We start from the raw sequence: 27,376 nt of genomic DNA on the forward strand, positions 1-27,376 counted from the left end.
CTAATCATCATCATTATCATCTATCATTTTCTTTCGATTTTTGGTTGTTTCTCTGACTCTTCTCTTTTTCTGCTTCTTCACCCTTCGCCTTCACTTGCAGTTGGTTTAGAGCTTAGATCCTGAAGGTAACTGGTGGCACCTTAGAATGCAGAGGATGCTTCCAAATGGCCCAGTAGGGAGACCAGACCTTTCCTATCTGGAAACATCACGGTGAAGAGCAATTACATTATTTTATCTTTTTCTGGGGAAAAGAGCACATCTCTTTATTCAGAGTCAGAAGTTTCTAAAGTGGGAGAACGGCAGTAAATCAGAACCCTCAATCCGCACATGGCACCTCAGCCCCATGGTATGCATGTTGTCACCATCCGGTGAATGGATGCTTATCGAATTGGATCACCAGCTTTGGGGCAGGAAAGGGATTAAGTCCATAACCCTTGGGCAGCCACAGGTATGCTCAATCTCTTTTTGGGTTACATCCCTAACTTCTCCCACTGCTTCCTTTAATCTTTTATCAAAATTTATGACTCTGACGCTGACATAAAATTGACCATGAATGTTTGGACGAGGGTTTAAATCCAACTCCACCAGTGACTAACCTAAAAAATTATTTAACTTCTGTTGGTCATACTTCTGTCAGCTGTGCACTGGGGATCACTGCCGTGTGGGAAATGCTCTGTGAATGGAATAAAATAAGGTGTATACAGTAGCTCCCAGAGTATCCAGGCATGGTAGGTGTGGGCCCAGTACATGTATGTTTTCTGTTGCACATCGCCTCCTCCTCTCTCTACCATGCTCCTTCCTGTACAGCCAAAGGATGCCTGGGCTGCATGCTCCGGGGATCAACTCTCACTCTACAATGCTCAGCCACTAGGAGAATCTGATAATTGAATTAGGGAAGTGTGGCATAGGCGGACCAGGAGACAGAATTCTCATGTGAATTTGCTGCCCCTTATTCATAGCTGGGACCCTCGGAGCCAGCCCATCTCCCCGGAGGGAGATGGTTCCCACAGCTTGGTGACACTTGGAGGCAGGGTTGCAGGGCTGGGAGCCCCAAGCTGCAGGGACAAGGGAGTCTTAAACCTGACTCCCACCTCTGCAGCTGTTAGCTGTGTGACTTTGGGCAAGTTATGCAATTCTCTGCTCCCCAGTTTCCTCACCTGCAACATGGGGACCCTAAAACAAATATTCTGCATATTGCTCTGAGGACGCAATGCTAGTAAAAATGATTGGCACATAGGAGGTGTGCAAGAGATATTGCTTTTCTTCTCTTCCTTCCCTCTCTATCCCCTTTCTTTAAGCAGGTCTTCTGTTCTTGTATTTCCTCTTCTTCCCAGGTTTTGCGATGCAGATTCCGGGAAATACTGGCTGTTCATGCTGGCTTGATGGATCTGCATTTGTTAGGAGGATGGCCATGAAAACATCCAATAAGTGATAACTGTTTGATTGCATAAATAAGAACAACGCCACGATTATTTGGGATTATTATTAAATGATGGAATCAAATGAAGCCAAATAATAATAATTGCATTGCAAGTCAGTGGACAGCTACACCCTCTAATTTGTTGGAAAATACTACTCTCGTTTATTATTGATGCTCAATCATGCAGTTATTAAAAAGAAGACCTCCAAACTGACGATACTAATAGTGGTGATAAATCTTCCCGACACGGAGGGATCTCACTTTGTTTTAATTGAAGGGAAGCTATGGAAGTGTTTTCCCTCATTTGAAAAAAAAAATCCTTCCTTTTTTCTCAGGCCATCTGTCTGGCTATTAAAATCCCATCAGTTTCATTGCGAGAACGCTTACTGCCCCCATGCCTGCCATCCCAAAGGGGGCTCTTAGAGCCAACCAGTTTATGACAGCTCAGGCCTCTGAAGGGGAAGCGCCGCCCTCAGCCCTTCCTTTGGGCATCCCGTCTTTCTCTCCTGGCCTCTCCGTTCACAGCTGTGATTTATTTTCAGGCTCCACATTAATGTTCAGAAATTAGTTTATATCTTGAATTCTGTGTTGATTTGTTTAACTGTTTAAGAAATAACTGTCTGTTCTCAGTGGTGTGGGCTCTAACGAGACAGTGCTGGATCTTCGGGATAAACATACTTGGGGTGAAGGTCAACAAGTCGAGTTCAATGGGTACTTTATAGACAAGTGGGGGTGGGGCACGGTGAAGCCATGCAACCAAGTGGTTGAGTCAGGACCAAAGCTATAGAAGGAAATTCTTGTGTGCCTCTGCTCTGATCCAGTGCCTGGACTCCAACCCTCAAGACTCTGGGGCTGTGTGTCACAGTATTCCAAGTCCTTCCTGTGTTCCCCCAAACCCTTTCCCTCATTACTGTCATAGGAGACAGTCCTTACTATTATCACAGGCCAACTTACCCTTCTCCCCCACACCCTTAGCACAGTCATTACTGAGAAATTTCATAATGTCTTCCAAGTAGTATCTGTTCAGACTAGGGGCAAATTTCTCTATGTTGGAAAGACTGTAGGGTGGAGAGAGAAAGCCCTTCACCTGTGATAGAGCAGAGGAGGGAGCGAATTCCTCTTATTCTGGTCGTCCTGGGAGGGGGCATCTGAAGACCCTGCAGGAGAACAGGGGAAATTCTCCAGCTCAAGCCAGGTTGTCAGCAAGGGAGGCAGGCTCACAACTTCTCCCCCTGGGGGTCATCCACACCGTTGTCCTTTCTAGACGAAAGAATGGGTCAGATTGTAATGAGCCTAGTGCTCCTGGTACCACAGCAAGACTTGGAGTCCAAGTGATTTCGGTGGATTTGGCCTCTGACCTTCTCTTTGCTTTCCATCACCTAAGAAGAAAGCTGGGCCCTGGCTGGTGTGGCTCAGTTGGTTGGAGCTTTGTCCCATGCACCAAAAGATGATGGGTTCGATTTCCGGTCAGGGCACATGCCCAGGTTTCAGGTGTGGGAGGCAGCCAGTGGATGTTTCTTTGTCACATTGATGTTTCTCTTTCTCTCCTCCTTCCTCTCTCTGAAATAAATTTAAAAAAATAAAGAAGAAGCTGGCAAATAATGGGGATGGAGGGACACCAATTTCCCCACCCCTGATGGGTAGTTTATTAGTCAAAATGGTGCTTTTGCAAAGTAAATGGTGGACCTTGTGTTGTGGTCTCAGATGAATCTGGTTGGTATAGGGATGGACAGTTAAACAGATTGAAGCTGAGTATTTTTAATGTTCGTTAAAAATTTAACTAGTAGGTTAAACCAGAGATTCCTTGAATATCATTGCTTAAGATGAGGCTAAAAAGGGATCAATGTAAAGATATGTGTTTGGTTAATAGCAATATAGGTTGTGACCAAAATAATGAAGGTGGATCCCAAATGACTGAAGGGTGGGAAATCTCGATTTAAAACAACATCACCCATCTTTTGAGCCCCCAGTCTGGATGCATATCCTTTATACAGATTATTTTAACTTTTGTAACACACTGCTTCATAAGCATTATTATCCCTGTGGCAGGCGGTTCAGCGGAACAAAGTACCTGCCCGAGGTTGCTGAGCTGGTTGGGATTCGAACCCAGGCTGTCTAATGACCGCACAGGGCTCTTTCTGCTGGATCGTGCTGCCCAATCAACCCGAGAAGAAACTGGGGCAGGAAGTGGTTGGGTTCCAGGGCACCTCTATGGTCTGGGCTGCTGTGGTGTGCTATCGCCTGTAATTTTAGCCCGAGTCCTGGCCACAGGCTTTGTGGCTTCATCGCTCAGTCTACATTTACTCCTCTGCCCCGTGCGTCTCAGCGAGTTCTCCCTTGGCAGTGTTTTGGGGCTGGAAGGGGGTGTCCGTCCCCGCTGCACATTCTGCCGCTGCTTCTCTTTGCTCTGAGCCATTGTCCTGAGCCCTCTGGCTCCAGTGTTCCATCTGCTCCGACGGGGGCTGGCCCTGTGCTCAGGCATCTCCCTCTTCCGCAGCCTCTGCCCATCCTTCCTCTGCTCTTGCCCCTCCCCCACCAGCTCTTTATGCTGAACTTCTGCCTCCTGTCATCCTTTCCCCAGCCCTGTCGCCTGCTTTCCATGGCTCGAAAAGCCACTGATTTAGACACGCATTACTTTCTCTCTCACATCAGCCACCTCACCCATTCTGCCTCTGGCCACGTCCTTGTACCAGGTTCTGTGGCCGCTGAGGCCCATTGGGAAGCTGGAAAGACACAGTGTTCTGAAGCGGGAGGGGGGCCCTTTGAAACAGACCTTTCGGGCCAGCTCCTCATGTTCTCCTGTGAACTCAGTCCTGGGGGAGGGACCCCGCTATTTCTTCTCTGAGCTGCTGCATCCATGGCAAGCTTACACTCAGACCAATTTATTCCTCCCTTCCCTATCCGTCCTTTCATCTTTCCTTCCTTCTTTCATGAAAAGATTTTGCTGAGAGCCTACTATGTGCCAGAAACTGCCGTAGTTACTTTATGCGAATGAATTGGCCAATCCCATTTATTCACCAAGCACCCGTCGTGTGCCAGGCCTCGTGCCAGGCAACGGGGTACAAGGCAGATCTGACACTGCCCTGTCTCCAGGGCCTTACTGTCTGGCTGAGGAGACACAGACTTGAAAACCGAGACGTACAAGAAAGTACACAGATCTTGGCGCACATCTTCCCCAGGGCGAGGCTCTGGTTTTTACAGCCCGTGGGAAAAGGCAAGAGTGACCACATGGCTTCTGGCTTTGATCGGCCCCTATCCCTCCCTTCACTGTGTCAAAACAAACACTGTGGATGCCAAGACAATGGACACCATTTCCTGCCACAATCACCCCAGATATGAAACCCCATCTCCAAAGTAGATGTCCCCTCGTGGAGCAAATCCAGTGCTATTTGAGGGCTCCCTCTCGCCAAAGCGTCCTGCCTTTTCATGTGACTTCATGGGACAGAGAGAGAAGCAAGGAGCTCACCCAGGGCATCAGCACAGCTGTAAGCTGGGAGGAAGGGGCATGAAGAGAGCCAGGAGAGCAGTTGGCCCTGCGCACAGATGGGATTTCATCCGCCCTAAGGGGGAGCTGCAGAGCGTGTGGTCCGGAGGGAAATGTTCGGCTCTGGGATGGTAGAGCCCCCTCAGTTTCACAGGCTGCTCCTGGTTGGGGTCCTACTGTGTGCCAGGCACTGTGCCAGGCGCTGGATTGGGACACAGGCAGTGGGTTCTAGTCCAGCACTAGTGCCAGCTGGCTCCATGGCACCCTCGATCCCTTGCCTCTCCGGGCCCCAAGTTCTTCAGTCATAAGGTGAGGGCCAGGGTAGCTGGATATAATAAGTCCTCACTTAAAGTCATCGATAGGCTCTTGGAAACTGTGACTTTAAGTGAAACGACCTATAACGGAACCAATTTGACCATAGGCTAATTAAGAGAAACAAGAGTTACATTCCTACGGCATATTTCTGGTCACAAAAATATCACCAAATTTCGAAATAAAGAGCCAAAACATTTCGAATATTAAACTTAGAAATAAAGTAAGCCATACATATACATTTAAGAAAGATTAATAAAAACAATCCTTTCAACAATAAAGGTAAATTAAAACAATAAATAAAAACAAGTAAGAGAATTATGTTCCAAACCACTTATTTCCAGTTTAGGCTCATGGGTGGCGGGAGTCTCTCCCAGCAGCTCAGGACACAAGGCAGCGCCCACCCTGGACAGGAGGCCCTTCCATTGCTGGGCCACCCACACCCACAGCCACACGCACTCAGACTGGAACCACGTAGACACGCCATCTTTGGAATTGGGGATAAACCAGAGTACTCAGAGAAGACCCGTGCAAATACAGGGAGAACATGCTTACTCATGGGTTTCAGTGAATTCTCCACACAGAATCAATGCTTTTTCTTATCACTGTTATAACAAAACAACTTTGAACAAAACAATGTTATTCGAGGACCTAGCTGTAAACCCCTAGTTACCTTCCCCCTTTCCTTTTCCTGTAGCAGCAGAACCTCTAATTTTTCAATGGGCATGTGGCCACCAGGGAATAAAGATTATATTTTTCATATTTTCTTACAGCTAATATGTGGTCACATGACAAACATCTGGCCAATGAGACCAAAGCAAAAATGTGTGATATCTTTTAGAAAACCTCCTTAGGAGCCAGGTGACAGGTGCCCTTTGCTTTGATTTCTCTGTGCCATCCCCACCTTGATGCCTGGAATGTGAAGGCAACGGCCGGAGCTCTGGCAGCCATACTGGACTGTGAGGTCGAGGGCCACACTGCAGGGATAGTGGAGCAGGGAGCTGGTAGGAGTGTGAACTGCCAGCTAGTTTGTGGAGCCTCCAGACCAGACTTGTACTTCATTTCCAGATTGGTTTATTTGCAAGAGAAGAAACTTCTTGTCTTATGTAAGCCACTTTCAATTTTCATTTTCTGTTACCTGTAGTCAAATCTAATCCTTTTTGATACAAGCTCTAAATTCCCTTCCAGGTGAACCATTTGGAGGTGGTGACATTAGGGGAGTTCTTTAAGCACTCACTTTCTATGCTAGGCAGAATAATGCCTGTCAAAGATGTCCATATCCCTATTCCTGTAACCTGTGAGTATGTAACATTGTACAGAAGAGGGCAATTCAGGTTGCAGATGGAATTAAGGTTACTAATCAGATGGATCATTCATTGGGGCCCACTGTATCACAAGGGCCCCTAAATATGGAGGAGGGAGGCAGAAGAGTCAGTGTCAGAGGGTTGCAGCATGAGAAGGACTCTGTCTGATGCTGCTGGCTTTGAAGGTGGAGGAAGGGACCACTGGCCAAGGACTGTGGGCTGTTTCTAGAAGAAAAAGGCGAGGAAACAGATTCTCCCCTGGAGTCCCCAGGAGGAACCCTACCAACACTGTGATTTTAACCCAGTGAGATCATTTCAGACTTCTGACCTACAGAACTGTAAGACAATATGTTTGTGTTGTTTGAAGCCATTAAGTTTGTGCTAATTTGTTATAGCAGCAATAGGAAACGAATACATTCCCTCTGTTTCCTACTGGTAAAATGAGAATCATGGTAACACCTATGTTATAGAGTACCATGTGGCTTAAGAGAGATGACATATGTGTGGTCCCTTGGACAAGGTCCAACATACAGGAGACCCCAGGGAAAATCACGCCTTCCTCTCACACCTCTAGTCACCATCTTTGGCCATAAATAACTATATTAGCTGAAACATACTGTGTGAAGTGCTCAGGCCTGAACTAATGGCTTTACCAAATTCATGCACTCTGAATTTATTCAGTACCTGGGAGGAAGGTCATCATCCTCACCTCAGAGGCGAGGAAACTGGCCCAGAGGTAGGATTTAGATGCACATCCGCCAGAGCCCACTGGCCATGTTCCAAAGCCTTGCTTCTCTAAGTGTGGCCCGCAGACCTGTGGCATCAGCCTCCCCTGGGAGCGAGACACAGTCTCAGCCCCAACCTGGACCTCTGTGGTGTCAGTAGTTCAACAAGATCCCAGATGATTGGTGTTCACATTAACGCCTGAGAAGTTCTGCTCGGGACCTGCTCTGCTCTCTCCTCACCTCACCCTTGTGGGGCCGCCTCAGGGGAGGCTGTCTGCTTTGCGCCTTTCTCCTCTGTTCTACTTGGAAAACTCCTATTCATTCTCCAAAACCCAATTGAGGGGGACCCCAGACCTGACCTCCCCAAATAGAGTTGCTCTTTTGTCTGTTCAGGCCTTCATCAGTGCCTGAGCTCACTGGCAATGGTCTCAGTCCATGCCTGTCTCTTCTAGGCCTTGATCAAACTTCAGAGCAGAGCATGCCTGCTGTCATCCAACCAACATTTACTAAGCATCTACCACGTGCCAGGTGCTGGTCTCATCCTGGGGCTATGGCAGTAAGTAGGACAGACAGGGACCCTGGTCTCTGAGCTCACATTCTGGTTGGGAGGGAAATAATATACACTGCAGACAAACACATTCAGAAAGCATGAAGTATGATGAAGAAAATAAACTAGGCAAGAGGAACTGGGAAGAGGGTGAGTGATGTCAGCGGGAGGATCAGGGCAGCCCCACCCCCCACTTCAGAGCTGACTTCTTTCTGTGCCCCATGGATTCGCACAGAACCTGACATATCAAACATTCAAAAATTGCCAGGTTGGATCAGATCCAACCTTTCTTCCCGATAAAACTGCATGTTTTTGTAAGTTCACATCCTTTCTGAGCAACTGCTGGGTAACTGTTTCCCTACCAAGAAAGCTTCTGAAACTTCCTTCTTCTCTATGAAGTCTTTGAGGTAAAAATTCAAAGTAGAAAATGCCCCATTTTCCAGCAAAACCCCACCCCTCTCTTCAGCCAACACAGGCAACGTGGACTGTCTCCCTGGTGCCTGTCATTTAGTTATTGAATACAACACATCACATGGTCTGCATGACAGGGTGCACTTCCCAAACGGGGGTCAAGGTCAGAAAATGTCAGCCTCTGAGAGAGAAGTGGTGAGGGTGGCAGCAAATGGGTGAGAGGCTCTCTCTTTAAAAGCAACAACTTATCCTGGAGATGCTCAGTAGAGTGAGTGGATGCGGCCAGCCTTCCACCCCAATCTTACCTGCAAGCACTGCTGGGGGATGCAGGATATTTGCGCACTTATTTACAGATGCACGGATTTATTCACGCTTAGCTGCTACACCCTGCCTGGGCTGGCATTGTTCTGCTAACGTTTTCAGCCCACGGAAGACAAAGCTCCGCCTGTAGTTTGCCATTGGCAGAGAGGAGCTTTTGCAAACTCAGAGCTTGCAGAGGCCAGAGGAAGGCCAAGGGAGAAAAGCAGCCACACAGACACTTGGGGAGTGCAGAGCACCTGCCACACCTGAAGGGACATCTGCTGCCTGGCTCCTGCTGATGTTGCCAAGCAGGAAGGGGGCCCAGGGTGACAAAAATATGATTATTTTTTTCAAGGGAAGGCCCAAATATGAACTTTTAAAAAAAGATAGGAAAGTTCTCAATGTGTAGAACATTTGAAGGCCAAGCACAGCTCACTTGCAGGTCACCAGTTGCAGCTGGGAGTATAATCAATAATAAACACACCGCTGCTACTCACAGCACCTGGCATTTCTCAAGTGCTTACTCTGTACCGACACCTTGCTAAGCACTTTGCATGGAGCATCCTACTGAAACTTCACAGCCAACTCATGAGTGAGATCTAATTTTCCCCACTTATACACGAGACAATCAACTTAGAGCGGTGAAATCCCGTTCAAGGTCACGTAGCTGGGTAAGTGATAAGCTGACACGGACTCCAGGCCTGGCTAGAACACAATGCCTGCTTTCATCATGACGGTGCTGAGGAAAACTTGAGATTAAATACGCATCCTAGTCTTAGATGCAAAGCTTTTTTTATATTCATTCATTCATTCATTCATTCATTCATTCATTCATTCATCAAACACTGGCTGAGCACTGGGCCTGGGAACTCAGGCATGGAATCACTCTATCCGAGATGAAAGGCCCCATCTTCTCCCTGCACGTTTCTCTTCTTTGCCCTGTCTCGTGAAGGTCACTCGCTGTCACACCTTACCCAACACAAGCGACAGCTTCCAGGACCTGCGGGTCCTCTGGTGTCGGTGCCCTGCCTGGGTCAGCTGCCTCCTCACTGGCCGGGCTGTGCGGTCATCTCCTTCCTGGACTCCCTGCTCTGTGCTCCTCTTCCTCCCATCTCTACATCACACGGCTTCCTGAGCCCTCTTTCTAAAGTGCAGATCTGATCTTATCATTTCCTCTCCACAGTCTCCTCTCTGGCCTCTTTACAGAGCATAACCAGCTCTTCATGGTATGGTCTTCAAGGCTGTCTAATCTTTCTTGTCTGTCTAATCTCATCCTTCCTCTACCTTCCCACCCACACCAGGTCCTCCAGCAACACTGGAAACCTGTGTGGTTTCCCAAACACCCCCGCTCTCTCACACCTCTTCCTGGAACAACCTCACCTCTCCACCCTGTGTGTGCTCGCTGTGTCCCTGTATCTCTCCCCCCACTCCCCCCTCCCCCACCCCTGGCGGATGGTAACTGACACACAGCAGTAACTGAGTACATCTTGTTGAAGAAATAGACGAGAACTCATGATCTAGAGCAAGCATGTCAAACTCAGAGGCTAACACGGGCCAAATAAACGAGGCATGTGGCCCGCGGGCCACAAGTTTGACATGCTTGGTCTAGAGGCAGAGCAAAGATGGAAACAAGCAACAGAGAAGATGGAAGGTACTATTGGAGGCCTGTGTGGATGCTGTGGAAGGAAAGAGGGAGGGAACGCAACCCAGGTGGGTGCAGGGTGGGAGGCAGCGGGAGCAGGGTGGGAGGCGGCAGAGGAGCAGGGAGAAGCGACAACTTAGCTGAGTCCTGAAGACAAGTACACTGGTTGGAACGAGCCCTTCAGGCATAGGGCAGGGAAGAGGGAATAGATGTTCCTTCCCTCTCTGCCAGCTTCAAGGAGAGGGATGTCCATGCATTTGAGGCACCTTAGTTTTCACAGCAGTGAGAAAGCAGGGCAGCCCCTCCTCTTCCCCTCTCTGACCTGGGTAAGGAACATTTCCTGTTCAAGCTGCAAACTTTTGAAGATGTCATCATGCACAGAGTACAATTTGTGCTTAGCTTTCAACTTCTCCAAGAATTTCATTTACATATTTTGGGGGTAGGGGAAAATTGTAAATGTAATTAGTGTCATAGAAGACTGTGCATAGGTTTTTGGGTTGGAATCCCAGCTCTGCCACTTGCTGTGTGACCTTGGGCAAGTGAGTTAAGTTCTCTGAGCCTCTTAAGATGGAGAGAATGGACATCATGGTGCACACCTCCAGCATTTTGAAGACTGAATAAAAGCTAACTTCTGGAAAGCATCTAAGAGTGCTTAGTACAAAGAAAGTATTAAACAAATGATTAGCTATTATTATTACTCTAGTTATTATTAGTACTGAAGTTTTTCAGAGTTTCCTTCTTTATAAAATATGTTGGAGAAAAATTGGGGAGGAGAGTTCTAAACCTTAGGGCGAATTCAAGAAGGATATGTGGAGACAGAGATCCAGGTGGGGGGTGGGGGGTGGGGGGTGGGAAATGAGACAGAAAAGCGTGAATGACCCTTTATGCAGAGAAAGTGAGAAAGGCGCGTAATGGGGCAACATGGGGTAAAGAAGGGTCTTAGGGTCAGCCACAGTCAGTCACCAAAAGTTTTGCCCAATGGCAAGGCCAGAGCGAGGTTGGCACTGGGGTGTTTAAATTGCAGAGTGCCGATTCCCCGTGCAACGAGGCCACAGCAGCTGTGCACCTGGGATCAGTACCTAATCCTTGGCATTCTGTTAGCAGCTGGAAGGCTACCCAAGGCCCGGGAAGTTCAAGGAAGAGTGAATAAATAGAGCGTCAAGAGGGCGTGGCGACTCCTCAGAGGCAGACCCAAGGCTGCTGTGGGCCAGGCGATAACTAACGGGTTTGGATTGAGAGGAAAGGTGAGTGCTGCCCACAAGGAGCACAGAGGCTGATCAGCTTTCTGAAGCTTGATTGCAAAGCTGTGGCCCGGGTTGGGGGTGCAAGGGAAACCCCTGCCTGTTCTCAGGAACGTGGCCCCAGCCAGGCCTAGCAGAAAAGACTGGTCAACAGGGTGCTTGCGTTTCTGTTTCTAAGCCCATTTCCCTCCTTAGATGGGAGTTCCTTGAGGCAGGCGCCACTTTTATTTATTTATTTATTTCAAGTCATTTATTCAACATGTAGCTCCTAGGTGCTCTCTGTGCCGAGGCGAACATGGCCCCTGCCCTCATGGAGCTTGCAGTCTTAGAGGGGACACAGATCATAAACAAGTAAATGCTAAAAAGAAAAAAAGTCCGTGTTAAAATGGTAAAGAAGAAAATAAAGGAGGGTAGTGGGGCTCGGGGCGACTTTAGATTTGGGTGGTCAGGTAGACGCCTGGAGAAGGGACTTGTGAGCGAGACTTTCTGGATCTTTGAACCCCAGGGCCTCATATGCATTCACTGGAGGCTTGTTATACTAGGAAGTGGGAGAAGACGAGAGGATTGTGATGCACCCCTATTGTACATCGCCTGTAAGCTTCTCCCTTCTTCCTGTACTCTCCATTTACTACAGCTGACAGTGTACATCCCCTGGGCATCACAACACCCTCCTCACTGTGCCTCGCCCCGTCCCTGTGAGTCTCACCAGCTCCCACCCCGATGCCCTCCATAAGGGCCTCAGCATCCTGTGATGGTGCTGATGGGCAAAGCTAGTTGGGATCTCCCCTTGCTCACCAGCTTTCTGGGTCTCCCTTTTCTTCCATGCTGAAGGACATACTGCTCCGTGAGCCATTTATGTTCCTTTGGGATCCCGTCTCTGCCATCTCCCAGCCTCACTTCTCCCCGCTTCTATCTTCCAGCCATGCTGGACCGCTTGGGCATCTGTGTTTCTGCACATGCCATTCCTTCTGTCTGAAAGGCCTTCCTCTCCTTGGCTCTCTCACCCCTATGATGTAGCCTTCAGATCTCCATCTTCCCTGACATACCCCCTTGCCCAGTCTCTGTGCTTCCAGAATCCTGTGCTTATATTTCACGCTGTGCCGTTGTTATCGTCTGTTAGCTGGTATGTCTTCTCTACTAGACTAAGAGTTCCTTGAGGGCAGAGATTGAGCCTTTGACTCTGTCCTAGACTCACACAGTACCCGGAAAGTGCTCAGGGAACAGCCGTTGAATAAAAAAAAATAACTATTGCCCTTTTGCTTGTCAAGAAAGTCGCTGGTAAGACCACATTCTTCTCTCCTCTGCTGCTTCCTGAGTCATGGGACAGATACCAGCTGCACGCTAAAGAAATCCCTTGGGCTCTCTCAGCACCCTGCCTGCATTTCTCTCTGCCAACAAGAGAGCTTACCATCTTTCTTTGATTCTAAGGCACATATTTTAAGTTTCCACGTTTCTGAAATTGGAGTGTGTTTTACAATTGATGCATACATTCAATTCCTTTTTCCCTCCCCCGAATGCTGTTTAAGTAAATAGTTCATTTTGTAATTGATAGTGTCTTAGAATTGAGGAAAGATGGAGCTGGATGAATAAAGTCCTTTTATGCCCAGGAGAAAGGACCAGGATGCTAGGCCACAGTAGCTTATCGATAATCCTACAAAAGTTGACATGCAATTTTTGGCGTTGGGAAACACAGTTAACATCCTTTTACTCTCATTCTTATTTTCAAAAAGTCTGGTGATATAACTGAGCTCATTCAAATTCCAGCTCAAATCTTCAATGATCCTAACATTGTAAAAGATGCCAAGAATCCCTCTGAATTTGCAGGAGGGCGAGGAGGAGGAGTGGCGACAGGCTATGTCAGATGTCTCGTGTGAAAAGGAGCTGTTATGTGAGATGCCTGCTCTTTAGGATCCCAGAACTGGGATTCTCCTGGAGGGTCCCTGAGGCAGGGCGGGGCTTGTTCACCACTGCCTCCCTATTTTAAGCACAGGGTTGGCTAACCACCTCCACTGAGTATATTTTGAATTTGGTTGACTGGAGTTAAATCAACCTATTTCCTCCCTTCCCTGGGTTGTCATGGGAAGTTTTGAGGCCAAAGAGACCGCCATAATCAGGCTGGGGTGGACGTGGGACGAGCATGACAAGGAAGAGAAGGGAACAGTGTTCTAAGCCTCACGACAACCTTAGGCACAGGCATTCTCATCTCCATTAAGTAGATGTTGCAAATGAGGTGCAGAGACAGAATTAACCAGCTCAAGGTCACACAGCTTAGAAGCCAGGAGTCAAAGAGCAAAACTCTTTAACAAGACCAACAAGTCCCTATCTTTGAGTCTTAACTCTGTATCCCCTTCCCACACCATCCAACACCCCTTCCCCTCCCCATCTCCGTCTCCAGCCACCTGACCTTCTCCAGTACTCATCTCATTCTCTTCCTCATTGACCTGTGCATCTGCTGCCCTCCTACCTGGGCTGCTCTTTCTTGCTCTCTTCACCCAGTTAACTCCTACTCATCCTTCAGGTATCTGTTCACATTCAGATATCCAGGGATGCCTTCTCTGCCTAGATACGATGACAATATTATAAACGCACAGTCCCATGTGACTCTCCTTGGGAGCACTCATAGTTGGAATTTGTATATACATTGGGATTTACTGGAAGTAGGGTCTGTCTCTCTCAGTTGGCTCTCAGGACTCTGAGGACAGTGATCCCCCAAGGGGGCTACTTCCCATTATGACCCAAGCTCTGGCCCAGCACCTGGCACTTGGCAGGGGTGTATCAAAGATTTAATAAGTAAAATAAATGAGTGAAGAAATGGACTGGTCTGTGGCTGTAAATTAACCTAGAAACTCAAAGTACCTGTTTCATTTGAATATGGGTATTTGGCTGTAATATATCTAGTTATAGCTAAGAGGAGCGATTGAATTTGGAAATGTAAAAAAATCTCTTGCATTATCAGTCTGGATGTGTTTCTTCTCCCCCACTGACCTGGGAGCAAACACTCGTGGGGAGCTGTCCCCGGGAATCTGTGACAGACGCCCTGGGCTATGTGGAGGCAGAAAAACATGGCCAGTGACTATCTAGAGGCTGTTCAGCCCCTAGCACTTCCTTCCCAGACATTTCTTACCTCTCCACTTCCTTTTCTTTATTATCTTTCTTTATTATCACCCCTTGTGTGTTGAGTCTCCCCTTCTCTCCTCTTCCCCTCCTTTCCCTCTTCCCCTCCTTTCTCTGTGTTGGGTCCATCATTATTTTTTAGAATGTTAAAAAAAAAAAAAAAAGATGCCTTTGCCACCACTGCTGGCTGGATGTAATTTAGAGAGCAGTCCTTGGATGATGTGCAGGGACCACCGTTCCGGAAGGTGCGCCCTGCAGCAGGCAGTGGTCATTTGTTCCTTCGTCAACAAAGGCGGGGTGACGTCTTGCACTGTCACAGGTGCTGTGCCTACAGCAATGAGCAGAGCAGACAGAATCCCTGCCCTTGTGGAGCTGACAGTCCAGGTGGAGGTGGACAACAAACGTCCTGAGTTAAGTGCGCTGTGTGCCGGAAGGTGGTGCCCTGTACAAAAATAAAACAGGAAGGAGGGTGGATGAGGGAAGGGGCTGGGGGATGTGGATTGCAATTTCCAACAAGGTGGTCATTGGAAAGTAGATGACAGACACCCATTCGTTTAGTTGCTAAACTACCAACCGCCCTGTGAGAAGGCTGTTATCCTTCATTTTTACAGAAGGGGAAACTGAGGCTGGTGGAGGTGAAATGACCTGCCCCAAATCACATGACTCATGAGGCTGCAGGGCTTGACATGAACCCGGGTCTGTGTGGCCGCAGGATTCTTTCAGCTGCAACACACCCCACAAAGCTTCATCTGAAAACGCCCATGAGTGACAGGGGACATACATTTGCCACTTTTTGAAAAACGCTTGCAAACATAAAACCAATGGACAGTTTACATCGAGGGCACTTCCGAAATGCGAGGGCAAAACCAGAGAGGCGCATGGTGGGTCTGCCCTGGAGTTCAGCGTTGCATTCCCTCAGCCTCATGGGAGTGAGCAGCCTGGGGAGAGAACTGTCATCCTGCATGGTGCAGGGTGCTGCGTGATGGGTGGGTCAGAACTCAGGTTTCCTGCCTTGCTCAGGTTGGCACTCGATGGGGTGCAGACAGAGTCTGATGCCGGTCAGGAGGATAAGTAAAGTCGGCCAGGGGCTGTGCGCGGAGCCCGCTGGAGGCTTGCAGGGAGGACCTGAAAGGCCTGGATTCGAGTTCTGGCTCTGTCACTTTCTGCCAAAGTGTCCTGGTGTGTGTATCACACTGTGTGGGCCATTCTGATCCCAGGGAGGCAGGGGCAGGAGGGCAGTGTGAATGCCTGGGACTGGCAGAGCCTGTTCCTCATTCCAAGGCGAATGGCTGGGCTGCTGGGCCTGGTTCTATGGAAAACTGCAGAGCAGAGCCCAAGACCTTGGGGAGTGTTCTCAGGGTCCTGGGGATGGGTGGGGAAGTTTGGTAACGAATAGAAGCTTCTGGGGAAGCTAAATAGGGACGGTCCAGAATGCCTGCTCTCTGTCCAGTGTCTATTCTGGTGAGTATTAAGATCAAACTGGCCTTTGATATACTTGAAAAGCAGGAAAGGGAAGAAAATCAATGGGTTATTCTTTCCTTCCCTGTAGAGGCCGAATGTACTGATGATTTTTCGTTAGCCAGTTAGGAGCTAATGCACCCGCAATGACTGACTCCTTTGGAATTCTCTTATTTTATAATAATGAATTCATGACTCATTATTATTCTTAAAAAAAAAAAAAGTTCCAGGAAGAACAAACAAACCAGCCTGATTTCCTTACTGCCCCCCTCACTTGATTGCCACAGTCACATGTCCTTATGATGTTTGAATTAATTTCAGTAATTTTAAGAACTTCTGAGTCGATCCATTGATAAATATTTTTTAGGCACCTACTGTGTGCAAAGTGCAAAAGGTAGTCAAATTATTTTGGGAATTCTGGAGCCGTGCGTACACAGTATGAAGGCCCATGAGTGACTTCCATACCCAGCTCATCCATACTGACAGGCAAGAGTGTCTGGGAAAGGTGATTGACTTTCCTAACATACAAGACACATCCTTTCCTTCTTCAGAACAAGAGAGCCGTGGCTGAGCCCAGCGCGGAGCACTTGCCACCTCGCAGCCTAGCAAAGGCTGTGCAACCACGGACTTGGAAAATCGAGACACGACTTGCTCAGTGAGAGCAGAGCTGGAGGACGGCAGACCCTCCACGAGAAGCAGCATGTGGAGGGGAAGACAGGAGAAGCCGTGGAAGGAAGAGGAGCTTGGAAATTCAGCAGAGGGAATTAACAGTCTGAACACACAGAGAGATTTCGGCTGTGCCTCACAGAAAGGAAAGGGGCGGGAGAGGGAGCGAGAAAGCAGGGTGCGTTTCTGCTGCAGACCACACTGTACCCTGGCCTCCTCCTTTATGGGCCTGGAGATCCTCTGGGAGAGACACACGTGCAGCTGGGACGGGGCGGGGGGGGGGGGGTGGGGTGGCGGGGGGACAGGGGAGAATACACACGAGGAGTGAATTTCTTGCTGCCCCTGGAGACAATGATTCCTTTTGGTGACAACAGAGGTTAATGTCTTAGGCAGCCAGCTACTGCACAGCCCACAGATACTTGCTTGGAACAAGCTGTTTTAGTGTCCTGTTGCAGATTTTATAGAAATGGCCAATTCATCTCTCCATTTCAAGGCTCTTAACTCAGGTTTTGTGAAAAGTTCAAGAACTTCCATCACTACCTACCTACCTGTATCCACATGCAGATCGTCCCCTAACCTCCCAACCCCACTAAGGACACCAGCCTGTTAGGGGTTCAAGTTCATACACGAAGACACTGCTGTTATTGACACTGCAGAGGGAACACATAAAGGTAGTTTCCTCTGGATTCCGTCCCCTCCTGCTGTGTCTGCCTCTAACAGGTGGTCCTGTCCCTTCTCATTCTTCAGCAGACTGATTCACTTCCAAAGCAGCAAGAGAGGCAAGGAAATATTTTCTCATTCTTATTTTCATCAAGAAGTGAAAGAAAAAAAATCAGCTCAAGAGCAAACGCCCCAGTGAAAGCCAGAGAGCAGGAGAGAGCAGAAGCAGACGGGGTTGTGTTCTGTCTGGAGTTGTTAGCCTCTGGGGGAGAAGATTTGAAATCTGTTCACAACTTCTTGGGTATGGGCAGGAGGCACAATAAAGAGGTGATGGGGGACCTTATTTGAAAGTCCAGTTTCTCACAAAAACCATAGGTTGGAGGAGACGGAAGCACGGAGAATCTGATTTCCATAAAGGACGACCCTATTGTGAATGCTCAGAGAAGCAAGCCCATGAGAGCCCCACACAGCCGTCTGTGCCAGTCTTCGGAAATAAGTACGCTTACGATCTTTGGAAACCAGTGCAGCCTTTGAAAATAAGTGGCTTAATGTCTTCAAACTACTTCCTAAGCGGCCAAGGCCCAACTTCCTAGGGGGTCCGGGGCCTTCAAAGCCCGTGTGGACAGAGGCTTGGGGAATTAAAGGCCAGGTTGAGTTGGGGCCCTGAACACTCACCCTTCCTGCCCGGGCCTTGGCTACAAGTGAAAACGGAACTAAGGTCCCAAAGGGAGCCTGGCCCAGCCATCCCCTCGCTGCCTGGAGGCCCCAGCCCGGGGAGAGGGGCCAAACCCACAGCTCCTGTGTGCATCACACAACCCTTGGGAAGGGTTGCAGGCCTAAGCTTTTTAGGGATGAATCAGGGAGAGAGACAGTGTGTGGCTTGGAGAGAAAGTTAAAGGGGCTGGTTGGGCAGCACGTTTGGGGATGTAGACACCAAAACACATGGAATTTTAATGAAAATATTTAAGCCTTTTAATGCACAACTGATCCAAAGTTCTCCCTAGTCCTCTTGGCTTCTGGGAATTATTAATTGTTTAAAAGATCACAGGAATGAGAAAACGCAAATAGAACCCTCATAAGGAAAGCATATGTATACCAAGTCACCAGGTTCTGTGGATTGTTCTCCTAAAAGAATGTCCTGCCTTTCCTCTAACCCTTGGCCGTGTATCTCCATACATCTAACTTAAATCCAAGGGAAGCAAATTGCCACTGTGATCATTTCCCTACAGCAGCCCTCATTCACTTTGCTTTTCTTCTCTTTTGGAATAAAAGTCTGCCATAAATGTTTAATTAAATGGAAGTCTTTTCGCGGTTAATGGCTAGCTGCATGAAAGGCTCTTCATTTTTTAAAAAGGAGGGGTGTGTTTAAAACAGTCTCTATTAATTTCCCTATATTGATTCTCTGGCTGGAGAAGAGCATATAGTATTCAGCAGAGAGCTGCTATGCAGACGATGTTCAAAGCAGCAGTTTGGATTGAGAAAGGGCACCAAATGCAGTATGCGTCAAATAGACCATCGCTCATTGAAGTCACTTAGCTATTCAAAACATGTCCAGCCATCACTCAATCGCTTGCACCAAGAATGTTGGGAGGGGGGGGCACAGAGCTGATGCTCTTTCCCAGACACGACCATTTCCCAAAGAGCGGCTTTTGCTCAGTTTGGGTTAGACCCTGGGGTCACATCAGTTTCTCCCACTCCTGTCCATTTCGCTCTTTTCTCCCCCATCTCCTGGCTTCTACTCCCTGCATCACCATCCCATGTTGAGCTTAACAAACAATCCTGCAGTCTCTGCTTCCCGACGCTGCCTCCAACAACCTCCGGTATTGGTTCAAATCAGAAGCAAAGCACATAAGCCTTCTCTCCACACAGAAACATGTATCTCGCTGTGCACGTCTCTCTATGGGTGGCTGTAACCCTTCAAATGCAGTCTCTTCCATTAAAGTCTGTTGCTAAATGCAGGTCGTATGACCTGCAGGAGTTTTTTTCAGTGCTTATTAGTGTGTCTCAGAAGCACATGCCTTCATCCGCACCCTGATCACCCAGGCTTTACACTGTAGGGACCCCTCCCCCCACAGCACATGCACCAGCACACATGTCCCAGTGACCCTGCAAGATCAAGGCAAACAGCTGATACCCCTGTCCCACTGCTCTCCTGTTCCCCGCCCCCCACCCCAACCTGCCTATGCCCTCGCCTCCCTCCCTGGCCTCCCTGCACAATGTCTGATTCTCCAACTGGCTGCAGTGCTGACTCTACGCGCTTCTGGATAACAGACATGTCACTCTGCGTGGAAGTGAATTGGTTCTCAGCTTAACCTGCAAGTGAATCACTGTTTATTAGAACTTGGGCTTGTTTCCTGTGAGAGACGTATGCATTTTTAGACTTTGTAAACGTTAAAACACACATATACACACAGCCAGTTGCCTCCAACAATATGTGTGGCTCATAGACATTACGAAATGCTCTTGAACTCAGCTTGAGATTCTGGAATAATTAGGATTTACCAAGTAAGGATTCTTAGAAACAATTTTTTTTAAAAGGAGATTTTCAGATGATGATGTGTCTGGGACTTTTGGGGAGTAAGGGGAGGAGGAGAGGGAAAGGAAGAACATTTTTGAATTCCTCTTATGGAAAGAGGAACAGTGAGAGAGAAACAATTATCCCCCCCACCCCAATAGATGGCAAGACTACATCAAATGGCAAATCCTAATGATTCCGAAGTAGGAAGAACACATTTGACTTTTAAAGACAATCTCTTGTTGTTTTCATCACATCATAGATTATTCCAATGAAGAGGTCTGGGGAAAGGGAGGTGGTGGAGGCTTGAGAGTTGAGAATGGTTTTTGCTTATTGATTTCCTTTCCTCTGAAACTAACCCAAGCAACCTTGATCCATGGTGGAAGGAGTGAAGTAAGAAAATGGTGGAATGTGAAGGGGACTTATCTGGAGGAGGGTGGGGAGGGGGAGAGGGGAGGGGAGGGGAGGGGTGGGGTGGAGAGGGGGAGGAGATGGGAAATCAAATACCTTCTAGGCAGCAGGTTCTCCATAATCCAGAATGGGTCATAACTTCCTCGTTCTTTTTGCTGGTTTCATTCTCACTGACACTTTTGCTCTTGCAAACCCCTCTGGAGTAGAGCCAATAGTCGGTTCCCACAGCTATGGTCATCAGACTGAAGGCAGCGAAAGCACCAACGGTGGTTAAAAGCATTTGAACACCTCGATCAAACAGCCCCATAATTCTTCATTATATAAACACCCAACCGACTTCTGGTTCTCGGGAGAGTGTGTGTGAGGGTGCAAGTACTAAAGCAAAAAATAAAATAAAAATAATTCCACTACTAATATAATGGATATATGTGTGAATAGAGATTATGGAGAGATATAAAAAAGGGGAGGTAAGAAAGCTCACGGAAAAGAGTATAAATTATAAAGATCACACGGGAAGAGAGGCTTGCCTTTTGAGATCAGAAACTGTTCCAGTTGCAGTGATTTTTTTTTTAAAAAAGGAAAAAAATAAAAAGACACCCCCCACCCCCCCAAGTGAAATGCCTTAAGCTCTTTTCCTAAAATTCTGGTCTCCAGTTTCCATATGTGATAGCTAATTTGGAGATGGCTTCCACAGTGAACCAGGGAACAGCCGCATTCTCAACACAATCTCTCATGGTCGGGACCTAGACACTTAGAGATTGTAAAAGCCGAGATGCAACCTTCCGTCTCTGCGGCCTGCGCCATGAAAATCCTTTGCTTCGCCAGTTCTCTTCCTTGGGGGGTCTCGGCGCTTTCGTTTCAGACCAGACTTCCCAGTATTCTGTAAGCCCTTGATCTCAGCTGAACAGGTGCGGGGGTCTCGCCTTCCATGGTTTTGCCCCGGCAGTGGCAGCGGCAGCGGTGGCAGCAGCAGGGCGGGCAGGCGCAGCGGCGGCAGGACGAGCAGCGGCGGTTATTGTTGTTGGTGGCGGGGTAGTGTTGGCGAAGTGGGGGAGGGAAGGGGTTTCTCCCGGAGAATCGAGGCGGGTTTCCCTCCCCCTATCTGCAAAGCTCCTGGAAACAAGGGAGCCGGCGTCTTGCTGCAGGATGGGCCGCCCGCCTGCCGGCCCCCCCCCCCCAACTCCCTGCCCGCCGGCCCGGCGGAGGCGCTCCCACCTACTGCATTACCGGGTGGTGCTGAACTGGACAGCTCCCTGCGCCTCCCGCTCCGCGCGCGCCCGGGCAGGCAGGGCAGCCGGCCAGGAGGGGGGCGCGGGCCAGAGTCCTCCCTCCCCTCCCGGCAGCGGGCATCGAGGCCAGGGCAGAGCTGGGGGGAGCGCCTTTCCTCTTTTTACTCCTCTCCCAAACCCTAAAATGAGCGCTCTCCTGGGCTCCCAGAGCTTAGAGGAAGGCGTAGCTAGAGATAGCTCGCTCCCTTTCCCTCTGCCCCCCCCACACTCCCTTTCCCCCCTCCCTCCCTCGCTCCCTCCCCCTTGGTGTTTCTTCCAGCTCAGCCTCTTTCTCATTCCATCTCTACGTGCCCAGAGCTTCAAATACAACCCTCCCATCACAATCAGATGGGCACAAAACTTCAACCAGCCGTTTCTCTGCCTGGAAGCGGTGAAAATATAACCTGGATGGGTAATTACAAACAAGGTCTTTCTGTGTTTTTTAAATAATCAGTTTCACTTTGCTGCTTGGGAGTTTATTTTATTTTATTGTCACATTAGCTGCGTCTCCTTTTGGTTGTTCCTCTCTTGTCTCTTTGTCTCTTATTGGCGAAGTGGGGGTGTGCAGTGCACTGTGTGTGTCTCTCTGTAGTTTTCCGTGAAATTCGAAATCTTGCTCCTACAAGCAGACATTTTGGAAAGATTATTCATGGAAAAGGGTGTGGAAGGGTGACTGGTGGTTGGGTCTTGGGCAATGATTTTCATCTTAAGGATAAACATGTTTATAGGGGAAGTGGGTGAAATGTGAATCCTTCTTAAGTTTCCCATGCCATTCATAAACTGGATTGGAAGAGATAAAAATCTCCCTGCTGGGAACACTGAAACACATCCTAACACATCTCCTCCTCTGCAGAATCCTTATCCTGGGTTAATCACAGCGTCACCTCTCGTTTCTATATGTGCAACTTTTCCTTAATGTAAACCCTGGAAAACCAGCACATCAAATTCCTGCTGCTACTGATTTCTTCCTTTCTCTGATCAGCTTCATAGTTAAGTGAGTGAGAACACACGAGGCATGATGGAGGGTGCACTGTCTTTATTTGGGGGGGGGGGTGGATGGGGAGGAGCTTAGAGAGAGCTGTGAGTCTGATGGGTCAGTTGAGGGTTAGAGATGTTGTAATTTCATAACTCAATTATTTCATACTTTCTGGTCTCTCCATTTTTATTTTACTTAACAATTTCTCAGAGATCTGATTATTTTCAAAGAGTATGTATTACATGACTGAATTAAAATTAGACTTTCTTTGGTGTTGCCCAACTTTTTTCCCTTACCTCAGAGATGATCTGCAGGCATGTCCAATGAATTCTTTGTGTGTGTGTGTGTGGGAAAACTACCTGTTTCTCCACTTGCATGATACTTCCTTCTCTCCCTCTCTGCTCTCTTCTATCGCCCTATGAGCGGGGACTGCTGTGCTTCTGGCACCTGGAGAGGGTTCTGGTGTCTGGAGAACAGAATGAAGATTTCACACCCCTGCTAAGGTACCTGTAGGCTATAGAAAGAGCTACACTTGCAGACTGAAGATTTCTCCAGCTTGGCTTCTTGTCCTGCGAGGATGGGGATGGGGAGGGGAAGATCTGTGGATCCCACTCAGCAGGGAACCTAGCACATTCAGCCAGTGGGTCAGGTGGGTGGTTTTCTTGGCTCCCATTTTTGAGGAAAAAGTGAAGGGCAAGCAGGAAGGTCTCTTATATAGGCTAGGCCTTTTAGGGGCAGTGGAGAGAGGCTTGCGTATAGCCACACAAGCCTGAGAAGCTTGCCCTCACTCTGTCATCTTGGTTGCCTTTGACCTGTCCTAGAAGTCCCTTCAGACTGGAGATAGAGACCTCCTTCTCATCCCCTCCCCCCTTTAACACCAACCTCTGAATCTTTTGCTCAAATGAAATCAGTAACAGAGGCTCAGAGCTTCTGATTGTCCACAGAAGCAGCTAACATCTTAGCCACTGACAGCAGCCACGGCTTTAGCAGCATTTGGTTAATCTTCTAGCTAGATAATCATTGAGAAAAGGAAAGGGGATTGGGGAGGAAGGTAAGAGCTTTCAGGCTGCAAGTATGGAAAGAAAGAGACTTCTGAAGACAGAGTAGACCTGATGGCATAGCTCGACTCGGCTACTTGGTAACTGCATGACTCCAAACAAATCCATTTCCCAGAGCCTCAGTTTCACAATATGTTAAGTGGGCACATTAATATCTGCCTTCTTTTTTTCTGATGTTATTCACAGCTACTCCCTGCTTTTCACTGTTGCCACCCTCTACCATCTCAGGCCTCTACCATCTCATTCATAGCACTTTAGTGTATATGTTTCATCTCTCCTATTGACTTTTGAGCCCTTTGAAGTCAATAGCTGTGTCTTACTCACCATTACATCTTTGGGACCTAGTCCAGAGCTTGACACATAGTAGATGCTTAATGAACAATGACTGAGTGATCATAGTGAGGTTAAATAGTATGAGATAGATGAAATTACTGGTCCATAGTAGGCACTCAATAAATGTGAGCTTCCTCTCATTTCTTCTCCCCCCATTTACATCCAGTTGGTCTCCAGCTTCTTTTTCCATCTAACTCATGTACCACACTCTGCCCCTTCCTAACCCAGCTCTTCTCTGTAGGTTCCTTCTGCAGACCAGGCAAGGCCACCTGGGAAGAGCTGGCTTGGTGCAAGTCCCATTAGATGGTCTGGATCCACCAGGCACACATACTTAGCAGCTGCTGAATGGATGCTCTTAGGGGAGCAGCTTTGTGTGCCTGTGGTTGGTTACTTGGTAAGGGCTTAGAGGAAATTAGCTGAAATGCCACAGGCCTATTTTGAGCTCCTTCTTTGATGGAGTGGAAATAACATGGGATTTGGAAGCAGCAGACCTGGCCTTGAAGCACAAGGCTGACATTTCTTCATTGTTTGACCTTGTGCAGTCACTTCACTTCTCTGAAAAATCTCTCTTCGTCTGTTAAGGAGGACCACAGGCAAGAGCCTTACTGTGTGGTTGTCAGTCTTATATATTAAAAGCAATGACAATAGCTAATGTGCCAGGTGCTGATCTAAGCTGAATTCCATCATTATTCCCATTTTACAGATGAGGAAACTGAGTCACATAATGGTTTTTAAGTATTTGGCCTAAGGTTGTCCAGTTAGTGAGTGACAGAGCTGGGAGTCCAACCCCGCTGCCCAGCTTAAGAGCCTATGTCCTTACCACTGTGCTATGACCCAAGCTATGAATTTTCTGAATAAGGTTATTACACCAAGTCTATTTCCTACTCACCCACAGCTCTGACAAGCATTTAGGGACTAACTTCTAGGTGCCAGGCTAGATAATCATTGAGAAAATGATTATCTGAACATTTTGAACTGCTTCAAGTTCTACTCGCTCCAAGTCCCATGTTTATTCATGTATTCGTTCAACAAATTAAGCAACTACTATGTGTCAGGTACCATGCAGATTCCTGGGGATGTGGAGCAGGACAGACATGGTTTCTACCTCCATGGACCTGAAGACAAGCAGGAGAAACCGACAGTAAGGAATAGCCACAGTTGGGTGAGGAATTCTATGGGGCCACAGAGCAGGGAAACCAAATCCAACCTCAGGGGTGAGGCACAGCTGAGGACAGGACATGTAAGCTGAGGTGTAGGAATGAAAAAGAGTAAGCGAGGGCAATATAGAATGCGTGGAGGGCAGCTGAGAAGAGTGGAGGGGCGCTCAGAAGAGGAAGAGCATTCCAGAAGGAGGGAACAGCGTGTGCAAAGATTCAGAAGTGTGCACACATGGGAAAGACGATTGGCCAGTTTTAGGGGAAATGCTAAGTATGGCTGATATAAGGATAATGATGGGAAATATTTTAGGGTAAGGGCCTGGAAGCCATGAAAATGAGGTTGAAGCATAAGAAACAACCTGGATGAGGCTAGTAGAACATGGAATGTGAAAAGCAGACCTGGAGGCAGGGAGGCAGGGAGGCAGGAAGGCAGCTATTGCTGGACAAGCAAGAGACAATGGTGGCCTGGACCAGCTTGTGGCCATGGGGATGGAAAGAAGTGGAGGTATTTGGGGATACTGGGGAGGAAATAAATTAATATTGGCATCCATTACTGAGGTGGGCCACTCTGAGGGAGAAGCAGGGAGGAGTGTGTTGGAGGTACGGGGAGTGAGGAATTGAGAATCCTGTTTAGGTCATATACAGAGTTTTGCTATATTCTACTGCCTCTTAACTCCTGCTTCCATTCAGTCTCTTCTCAGCATGTTAATTAATAAACTAGATTGGTAAATAATTCACTCAATCACATTGTAGCCTCACTAGAATGTAAGCCGCATGAAGGCAGGGGTTTGGTCTGCTTTCTTCCCATCTTTTCCACAGCACTTAGAACAATGCCGAGCACATAGCAGGTGCTCTATAAAAAGGAATTACTTTAGTGATATAAAAACCCAAATGAATGTCTGCTGCATGCCAGTCACTGTGCTGAGGAGTTAGGGGTGCGTATGAAATTAAAATACCAACGTCAGGGGGATCAGCAAGCAGACAGCCAATCCAGGGCACCGAGACGCAGCCTGGGGAAGATCCAGGGTATCTGACATTCCTGCTGTGTCCCCCACAGCCTGCCCCCGGTCTTGTGGCACTTCTCTCCATGGTTTGGATTCGCTGTTTAATGTCAGGCACATAGTACGGCCACAACACATATCTGACGAATGAATGAAATGAAATGAAGACGTGTGCTGTGGGAGTCCAGGGCAGGGAGTATTGATTTCTGTCTTGGAGTGTCTCAGAAGGCTTTGCTTTGGTGACAAGCTCACCCTCAAAGGCCAGGAGAAAAGGTTACAACTGGTCAAGGAAGAGGGGAGGGCATTGCAGACAGAGGAGCAGCACCTGTGAAAGCCAAGAGGTCTCAATCTGTGGGAGGGACCTCAGGGAGGTTGGTATGATTGACGGGGACAGACAGGAAGGCTGAGGCTAACTCCAGGGAGACTGCTGTGCCTGGGACGATGGGCCATCCATTGGCATCACTGTCCTTGTGGCTCTCCCCCAGGCAGGAGCAATGAAGTGGGAAGAGAACAGGCTGTGGTGTCAGATGGGCCTGGGTTTGAACCCCAGCTCTGCTGCTTCCTCTTTGTGTGACCTTGGGCTGTGATTTAACCTCTGAGCCTCAGCTTCCTCAGGGGTAATAGGTGCCTAGCTTGTTCCTACCTTAAGTCCTTTGCACTTACTGTTCCCTCTGTGGGGATGCTTTTCTCCCTTAGTGCTGGACCCCTAGCTCATCATTCAGGTCTTAGCTGGAAGATCGCCTCCAGTGAAGCACTGCTGGTCACACAACTTAAAATGTCACTCTCTCTGACGTTAGACTGTTTTGTTTAAATCATAGTGCTTGTTGCAGCCTGACACTCTCCTGTTTATTATCTGAAATCTCTCCCCACCCGGCCGCCTCCCCCAGGATGTCAGACCACATTGGTCTTCTTCACTGCAGTGTCTCCAATGCCTAGAAAGTGCCTGGCATGCTGTAGGTGCTCAGGGAATGGCTTTTGAGTGAATGAATAAGGTTATGGTTGTGGGGGTCAAGCGAGGGGAACCAGATATAAGGATGTGGAAACTAGTAGGATCAGGTCTCTCCACCTGCTGATGGGTGGGGAAGGGAAAGTGACCCCGGGAGCTGTGGGAGGACCGGTAGCCAACAGGGAGAGAGGTTGCACCAGAGTCAGATGTGGGAAGGCCGGGAAGGCCGGTGCTGGCCTAGTTTCCATGCTGCTTCTCCTGGGCCTGCTCTGCTCTCTGGACCCCACACCCGCCCACCGTGGATAACCAGAGGCTTCCAGCCCGCATGGCTATTCAGCTCCATGCTGGAGCATCCCTACAGAGAGGCCCTGGGGCTGGGAGGGAAGGAGACGCTGGGAGAAATGGCAGGTTTTGCTCCTTGCCGAGA

General features: G+C 48.4%; 1 protein-coding gene across 2 annotated transcripts in view; it reads right to left on the bottom strand.

Moving 5' to 3' along the window:
• CACNG2 (calcium voltage-gated channel auxiliary subunit gamma 2) overlaps nt 1-21,627 on the bottom strand; it is a 107,208-nt gene extending 85,581 nt beyond the window's left edge. The window contains exons 1-2 of one of the 2 annotated variants that reach the window (XM_080659178.1): nt 21,438-21,627; nt 20,307-20,452 (exon numbers count right to left, since the gene is read on the bottom strand). In XM_080659178.1, the coding sequence (XP_080515304.1) occupies nt 20,307-20,448 (142 nt within the window). In that variant the 5' untranslated portion in view covers nt 20,449-20,452; nt 21,438-21,627. The other variant, XM_080659177.1, reaches the window with a different exon arrangement.
• Nucleotides 21,628-27,376: the final 5,749 nt, after the last annotated feature.

Source organism: Plecotus auritus, assembly GCF_963455305.1.
Source record: "Plecotus auritus genome assembly, chromosome: 3".
NCBI classification, from domain to species: domain Eukaryota; kingdom Metazoa; phylum Chordata; class Mammalia; order Chiroptera; family Vespertilionidae; genus Plecotus; species Plecotus auritus.